We start from the raw sequence: 8246 nt of genomic DNA, 5'->3' as shown, positions 1-8246 counted from the left end.
GGGCAGGGGAGAGTTTGCCATGTTCTTTGGAGAACAGTGTCAGTGTGTAGTTCCCAGCCCAGAACTCAGAGGGGCTGCACCAAAGTGGGGAGGTCGAGGAGCTGCCTGGCACGGACACCTCACCTGGTGTCAGGGGCAAGGCGCAAGGCAGAGACATTACAGGGGAGAGGTGCTCGATTATTGGCCCGATGTCCTTGGCAGCCAGCTGTAGCCAGGCAGAGAGCGGCTGTAACCCCACAGACTGCCGGTCAGGAGCCGAGCTGCACTGGACAGAGAATGGTTCTCCCCAGCCTTGCCAGCCCATCCTTCATTGGCAGGTCTCCAGGGAGCCAGAGCAGCCTTGCCCATAGCTCCCGCTCTCGCTCCAGCCCCCTGGCTCTGCTGTAGTACTGAGCCTGGGCTCTGGTCTCCATACGCTTAGGGCTGCCCCGGTTCCCCTGCAGCAGCTGCCATCTCAGTTGGCTCTCTGCAGGTGTTTCTAGGCCCTCACCTGCCATTCGCTGGCTCTCTGCAGCCCGCTTTGTCTCGCAGACTCTTTCAGCAGGAAGTTTGAAACCAGCTTCCTGACCACCTGGCTCTGCTGCCCTCTGAGTGCTGAGCTGCCCTGATCTCACCCGCCACGGCCCTGGCCCTGGCACACCCCGGCGTTGGGAGTCCAGCCTTTCCGCTCTGCTGGATATAGGGGGGTAGCGCTTGCCCAGCTTTCAGGCTGGCTAAATGGTACAAATCCAATCAACGGCAGGGCTGTTGCATTAGAACAGTGGGTTTATTGAGGGCACAGGAACGGCTGACGGCACAATCACTGGAATGACCTGACCCAGGGCTCCTGTCGCGTGGCCAGGGGGCGTCTCACCAGGGAAGAACTTTCCCTTCCCAGTTCACAAAGGCCCCGTTGTCCTTATTGGAGAGCGTTGGAAGCACGTTCAGGATCCCTTGGACACTCACGTCCACCGTCAGTGGAGCCTGCAGGGGGCAAAGGAGAGTGAGGGGGAGAAGCCTGCCCTGGGGCTGGCCCAGGACACCAGGGGCCGGGCCAGGATCTGGGAAAGGATCTCAGTAATCCCATTCTGCCTTCGCTGGCAGTGAACGGGGGAGGCAGGTCCCAGGCCAGTGTTTACAATAGAAAATAGGTGAAAAGGGCTGCACCCCTGAGAGACAACCTAAGCCCCAATGGAAACAGACGACCAGCTCCTGCCCCCTCCAACTCCCCAAGGCAGCAGCTCTGCAGGGTTTCTTGTGCAATGCTGAGCGCTGAAGGAACCATGGGACCGGCAGCCCTGGGAAGCAACGCCCAGGACGCAGCACTGAATCCCCAGGGAGCTGGGTCCTGACAACCGCCTTGCTGGGATGGGAGCCCCTGAGAGGTGTCATCAATAAGGGGCAGGGGTGATAAGGGAACAGGCTCCAGTGTAACCATTCCCCCTACGATGAATTTCTGCCCTTGACATGTGGCTACGACTGGCCTCTCCCACTCAGCACCTACCTGGTCGGGGGTTGAGCTCCCCATGTCAGTCTGCACCCAGCCAGGATGGACAGCGATGCTCAGGATCCCGTCTCCTTCATACCCCAAGGATTGGCACTTGGTGAGCATGTTCAGAGCAGCCTGTGGGCGAGACACCATGAGCAGAGACAGCAGCATGTGAGGAGAGCAGGGACCCACCTCCAGGAGAAAGGTGAGTAAGGGGGACAGCTGATGCAAGCTGCAGTGTGTGATTCTCAACTGGGGATGATCAGCATATTACTGAGTCGCCACCTCTCACTACAATGGGCCCACGTGCAGGACCCAGAGTCCTGTTCCAAGGCTTGGGCTCTGGGGTCAGGTGACCAAGCATCATGTGACCCGGAGGCCGTGCTTCCCACAAGAGGCAGCAGAGTGAGATTGGCCTGAATGCTGGCCTGGCAGGTCAAATCTGGGGGATAAACCACGGGGCAAGAATAGGGTGACCAGACAGCAAATGTGAAAAAGACCCAAAAATCGGGACTGTCCCTATAAAATCGGGACATCTGGTCACGTAGGCAAGAAACACTTTTCTTTCCCCTTTGCTGTAGCGGAACACGGACCGAGCGTGAATTGGTGCCCCAGGGGGCACACCCCCTACCTTGCTGCACCGATAAGAGACAACTTGCCCCATCTGCCAGCCAAAGAGATTCATGATGGAGCCGCTGTCACTGGACATGTTGACAATGGCCGCCTTGCTGCAGCTCAGCCCTGGTTGGGGGCTCCCCTGGGCAGCCTTCTTCAGCAAGGGCAGGAACGCCTGGGCAATGGGGAGAAAAGAGCACCCCCGGGTCAGCTTAGGAGAAAGGACCCACATTCCTCTCTTCACCAGCGGACTCTGATTTGAATTGAAGTGGGTCCAGCTGTTGCCCAGAGGTGTCACAGGCTGACCCCCTGGGCCTGCTGCTCCTGGCCCATGCTCTCCCCCTGCCCTCCAACTTGTTCAGCCTCAGTCCTGTTTTAAAGGCTGATTTCTAGGAGTTGGGTAATCCCATTCTGCCCTTGCTGGCAGTGAACGGGAGAGCCCGGTACCAGGCCAGTGTTTACAACAGAAAGTGAGTGAAAAGGGCTGCACCTCTGAGAGATAACCTAAGCCCCAGTGGAGACAGCGCGAGGTCAATGGAAGAATTCTACCGTTGCCCTAGCTACCACCTGTCGGAGCAGTGGATTTATTACAGCAACAGAAGAACTCTTTTGGCACCGCTGTCATGTTTCTAGTGTAGATACAGCCGATCATATGCTGTTTCCCCACCTTAGAACCCTGTACAGAGTATCTTGTGGGATTGTACACACCCTCTAGATCCGGGGTTCTCAAATTGGGGGTCAGGACCAGCAAAGAGGTCACGGGGTTACTACAAGGGGGGTCGTGGACCTCCACCCCAAACCCCACTTTACATTCAGCATTTATAATGGTGTTAAATATATAAAAAGTGTTTTTAATGTACAAGCGGGGGTCACACCCAGAGACTTGCTGAGTGAAGGGGTCACCAGTACAAACGTTTGCAAGCCTCTGCTCTAGATCTGTGCTAGACAGAGGCCTCAACTCACTGACATGGAAGTATTTCCTCTCTAATACGCTGAGCTGTACTTACAGCACACTGCAGAAATCGGGTGGGATAGTCAAATACCAGCAGCTTTGGCCTAACTCGCAGGGGCAGCTCCAGGTATTTTGCCACCCCAAACACAGCAGGGAGGTCCCGGGTCCCGTGGATTTGGCGGCACGCCTGCGGGAGGTCCGCCGAAGCCGCAGGACCAGCAGACCCTCTACAGGCATGCTGCCGAAGAGCAGAATGCCTCCGTGGCTTGCCACCCCAGGCATACACTTGGCGTGCTGGTGCCTGGAGCTGCCCCTGCTAGCTCGGCTTCCATCCGAGTCAATGGGAGTTTTAACACGGAGGTATTAAGAGCCCGGTTAGGTCAATACAATTGGCTTCTTCAAATCCTACACTCAATATAAGAGGAGCAGCAAAAACTTGTGGGCGTATTCAGTATAAAACAGAGCACCTATGATCAGAGCTAAGATAGCCTCATCAGTAACTGCCTTGTCCAATACCTGTCCCTGCAGAAGGCTGGGCTGCTGAGGAAGAGGAAAGAACCTCACACGTAGATGCAAACACACACTTCAGCGACAACTTATCACAGTGTAAGGTTGGGATTTAGGTGCCCAACTTTCATTCACTGTCAACGCGATTTGTGTTCCCAGCTCCTTCAACCACCTTTGAAAAATCCAGCCCTGGTGCACAGAGATAGAGCAGGCCAGTCCAGCAGTGGCACAGCTTTCCCTACCGGGCCCTCCATAAAGTTTTGCAACCCCGATGTGGCCCTCGGGCCAAAAATATTTGCCCATCACTGCTCTCAGGACATGGCCTCTACTGCAGGAGCTGGACACTTGGCTCAGACCCCACCAGGGCAGTGTTAGGGCCTCTGGGTCCATTTCTCGGTGGTTACAGTCTCATAATTCACCTGACACGTACACTGTGATGAACACCACACCCCAGCCCCCCCCCCCCCCACACACACACACACACACACACCAGGTTGGCTCACTGATCCAGGAACCAGAGCCCTGAGGGGAAGGGAGAAGTTCTGGCCTATGCAAAGTCAAACCCCAGTGCAGCCGGCGACTTGCCCTCTGTCAAGGCCCTTACCTGGCTCACCAGAAGGGGCCCTGTCACGTTGGTTGCGTACACCAGGGACATATCCTCCGGTGTCTCAGACTCTAGTGTGCTCAGCCTCACTATCCCAGCATTGTTTATCAACAGATTCAGTCCCGAGCTTTTCAGATGCTCCTCAACTCTGGTAGCTGCTGCCCTGATGCTGGCTGGGTCAGTAGCTTCTATAGAGACAGAGCAGGGGGTTCAGAGTAGGGTGAGCAGACAGCAAATGTGAAAAATCAGGACAGGGGGTGGGGGGTAATAGGAGCCCATATAAGAAAATGACCCAAAAATCGGGACTGTCCCTATGAAATCGGGACATCTGGTCACCCTAGTTCAGAGGTGTGGTTCCTCCACCCTGTCGCTAAACCCTCTCCCGGAGACCCGAAGCCCAAGCTGCTTTACAGAGCCATGCTAACGACTCGGGAGCTCATTAACACAGCTAGCCAGAACTGGGGAGTGCCATGGCAAGTGCAGGACAGATAGCATCAAAGCCAGAGAGTGAAATCGGGGGGACCAGGAGTCAATGGGGCAAGTGCAAAGCAGTGAGGCAGTGAGAGTGGTAATGGGGCGGGGGGAAGGGCGTGTTGGACCAACAGGATCTTCCCAGGGGTGAGCAGGGTTGGAAATCTGCCATCAGAGTTCTGGCAGGCTCACCCTCACTCAGCTTTCATCATCCCATGAGAACACCCTTCAGGGGAGAGCGCCCCGATGGCACAGTTGTTTGGCAGCATTTGAAACATGCCGTTTTTTCCTGTTAAAAAGTGTTTGCAGCATTTTTTTAAAACGGAACCATCAGCAGCATTTTCGGGTTACTGAACAAGCTGGATCAACAAAAGAGCTTTATAGTCATTTTGGTACGTCACCGAAAACATTGGACAAACCAGGAGGGGCTCGGGACGGAGCAGATGGGCGGGTCTCAGTGGCATGTGGGCTGCGGGAAAGGGGGGATGAGTCTGGGGGCGATAGGCTGGGTCTCCCCAGGGGTGTCACTGCAGGCAGGGGATCACAAGGGGGGTGACAGGATGGGTCCCCATGGGGACGTCAGTGAGAGGCGGACCCTGGCATCACGTGAGGGCTGACAGGGTGAGTTCTAGGGGGAGGAAGGTCGTTGAGCGGTGGGGATTAGGCGAGCGGTCTCAGAGTGGGTGCCACTGAGGGGCTGGGCAGAGGGTGTCACATGAGGGGTGATAGGCTGGGCCCCTTCAAGGGAGGGTAGCCAAGTTTGGTGTGAGGTATTCCTGGAGGTTTCATCACATGACAATCATTAATTAAACGTAAATTTTTAATTCCCGGAGAATCCAGGACAGTCCTGAAAGGTTGTTAACCCTACTTCAAGCGGTCTATTACTGAAGGAGGGGAGGGATAGCTCAGTGGTTTGAGCATTGGCCTGCTAAACCTAAAGTTGTGAACTTAATCCTTGAGGGTGCCATTTGGGGGTTGGGCCAACTTTGAGCAGGAGGTTGGACTAGATGATCTCCTGAGGTCTTTTCCAAAACTAATAATCTGTGATTTTCACCCTGAGCACTGGTGTGACCCTATGTGTGAAGTCTTTGTGCCACTCACTCAGATTTGGCCCTGCTCCCCCCAGCCTCAGTCATGTGAGCAGCACTCCAAACATCAGCAAGATAAGCAGCTGGTCCCAGCAGATCAAAGGCACGACCAGACCAGCCACTTTATGGCTACTGCCTGAGCCAGGGGTGCTCCCCCATGAATTTGGGCCCTGGCCATTGGCCTAGTTTGTTAATCTGACCCTAGCAGGATCCCTAGGCTGGGATTGGTTCCCTGTTCATGAAACTGACTCCTTGATTCCAAAGCTTCAACTACCTGAAGGAGGGTTCCAAAGAGGATGGATCTAGACTGTTCTCAGTGGTGGCTGATGACAGAACAAGGAGCAATGATCTCAAGTTTCAGTGAGGAATGTTTAAGTTGGATACTAGGCAACATTATTTCACTAGGAGGGGGGTGAAGCACTGGAATGGGTTACCTAGGGAGGTGGTGGAATCTCCTTCCTTAGAGGTTTTCAAGACCCAGCTTAACAAAGCCCTGGCTGGGATGATTTAGTTAGGAACTGGTCCTGTTTTGAGCAGAGGATTGGACTAGATGACCTCCTGAGGCCTCTTCCAACCCTGATATTCTTTGAATCTATGAGTCTATGAAAGCAAATCTGTCTCCAAGAGAGCGAGGCCTGTTCAGACCCAAACCAGCCAGGCTCATACAAGGCACAGGCAGCCCCTGTCTCAATCAAAATCATCCCTTCCCTGCCTGTCTGGCACGCAGGACAATCTGCAAATACCAGGAACTTCCTGGGCCTCCTCCTGACCAAGCCCAGAGAGCCTGAGTGGGATGTAGGAGACGTGGGAGTTGCTCTCTTGAGATAGGTGGCTGCTAGGCACCCTCCCCTTCACTAACACCTAGGCAGGATTAACACTAACAGTGGCTCCCAACCAGGCAAGGAACAGCAACATGGGGACAGGGGGATGGGGAACAGGGAACAAAGGGACCCAGAGCAAGGGAGCCTCAGCTCTGGGCCCAGGGCAGGGCACCTACCTAGCGCAACAATCGCCAGGTTTGGATGCCTGGACGCCAAGTTCTTCAATTGCTGGAAGAAAATAAAGTCAATGATTATTGACAGAGCCATCAGCCTGCAGGGACGGTCAGGCCAGGCAGAGTCCAGCTCCCTGCTGCTATCCCGGATCAAGTCAATATCTGCCTGCAAAGTTCCCATGTGCAGGGTCCAGCCCTGACTTTCGGGGTCTGCAGCAGGGTGTCTAAACCGGCATCATCTAGCTCAGTGCAGTCAAGCCAGGGACACGTTTCCCTGTTCCCTTTAGAAGACAGGCACCTGTGCTCCCCGCCCTCTCCCTCAATGCGCTGTGCTAGCTTTGCATGTGTCCCGTGCAGAACTCGTCCCCAGCCTTATGCACCAGGGAGCATCAGCCTGGAGCAGGGGCTGAAATCCCCTCCTGCTCGGGCCTGTTGCTTTTGGCTCCAAGTGCTGGAGGCCCCTCACTTAGATTCCCCCACCCCAGATACAGCTAACTCCCTCTCACCTCTCCCTGTTCTCACCTGCGCTCGCTCTCCCTCCGGTTCCCGGCAGGTCGCAAAGACCCACTCGGGTGGGTTTGATTTCTCCAGAAACTGCTTGACGACCTCCAGGCCGATTCCCCGATTGGCCCCAGTCACCAGAACGCTGCGGACATTAAAGCCAGCCATGGTCCTCGCCTGCCTGTGCCTCAGCTGGCAGGGCCTGTGCTCAGCGAGAGCTGGGATAATTGTGGCCCCTACGTCCCCTGCACCTGGGGTTACACAGCGTCTGACTCCTGGGTGCCAGCTCCCTGATTCCAAACCAAGGCCTGGCGCCTGCTCCACGCAGAGTAAAATCGCTGGAAGCTGAGCAGAGGCTTCCCCTGCTGGGCTGTGGGAGTCACCATGGATTGGAGGAGCTCCCCAGAAGGGAGGAACTGTGACGTGCAGAAAAGGAGATGGCGGGGGTTGGGGAGAGGCTGATCGGAAGCTTTAGGGATTGGATGGATTCGTGCATTTTCACGGGGTGACCTTTACACTGGGCAGGGTTTGCAATCTCTCACAGAAGTGATAAAGGTTTGGGCAAGTTAATATTCAACATGGTGAAACTCATTCTCCACTCCCCTGACTTGTTTGAGCCGCATGGCACCTACTAATGGCTTTCAGAGGCTGTGGGATGTAGTTTTACAGAGAAATGATCTGTTATAAGGTACTGCAGGGCAAGACCCCTACATTTTATTGTCCTATGAAGACTGGGGGAAAAGCCCAGGCTGTACAGCACACTCCACATAGGTTAGGGTCTCAATTTTACATTGTCCACTGTTAGTGCATCAACGTTATGAAACTTTAACTACACCCATGCGCATGGTACCAGGCTTCTGATTTTAGGCTTTAATCTACCACTCCGCACAGAACACCGGGTCAGACTGTGGCTCTGCAGCTGTGCTGCCAGGCAAGGGCTCGCAGTCCAGCCGCCCAGATCATTGCGTCGGCGATGCAGTGAGCTGAGGCTGTGGGGGAGGTGCACAGTGGGGGAGGCGTGGGGGGCAGCCTCCTGGGCCAGGAGC

General features: G+C 55.2%; 1 protein-coding gene across 2 annotated transcripts in view; it reads right to left on the bottom strand.

Annotated features, from left to right (window-relative positions):
- Positions 1-626: 626 nt before the first annotated feature.
- LOC115660159 (C-factor-like) overlaps positions 627-8246 on the bottom strand; it is a 20836-nt gene continuing 13216 nt past the window's right edge. Inside the window, exons 1-6 of one of the 2 annotated variants that reach the window (XM_030581201.1) lie at positions 7222-7407; positions 6703-6754; positions 4147-4334; positions 2100-2258; positions 1484-1603; positions 627-963 (exon numbers count right to left, since the gene is read on the bottom strand). In XM_030581201.1, coding sequence (XP_030437061.1) covers positions 850-963; positions 1484-1603; positions 2100-2258; positions 4147-4334; positions 6703-6754; positions 7222-7368 — 780 coding nt within the window. In that variant the 5' untranslated portion in view covers positions 7369-7407 and the 3' untranslated portion in view covers positions 627-849. Of the gene's footprint in view, positions 964-1483; positions 1604-2099; positions 2259-4146; positions 4335-6702; positions 6755-7221; positions 7408-8246 lie in introns of those variants that run through there. The other variant, XM_030581202.1, reaches the window with a different exon arrangement.

This window comes from Gopherus evgoodei, chromosome 12 (genome assembly GCF_007399415.2).
Source record: "Gopherus evgoodei ecotype Sinaloan lineage chromosome 12, rGopEvg1_v1.p, whole genome shotgun sequence".
NCBI lineage: Eukaryota > Metazoa > Chordata > Testudines > Testudinidae > Gopherus > Gopherus evgoodei.
The sequence above is the reverse complement of the archived record's forward strand: the minus strand, read 5'-3'. Positions and strand labels throughout refer to the sequence as shown.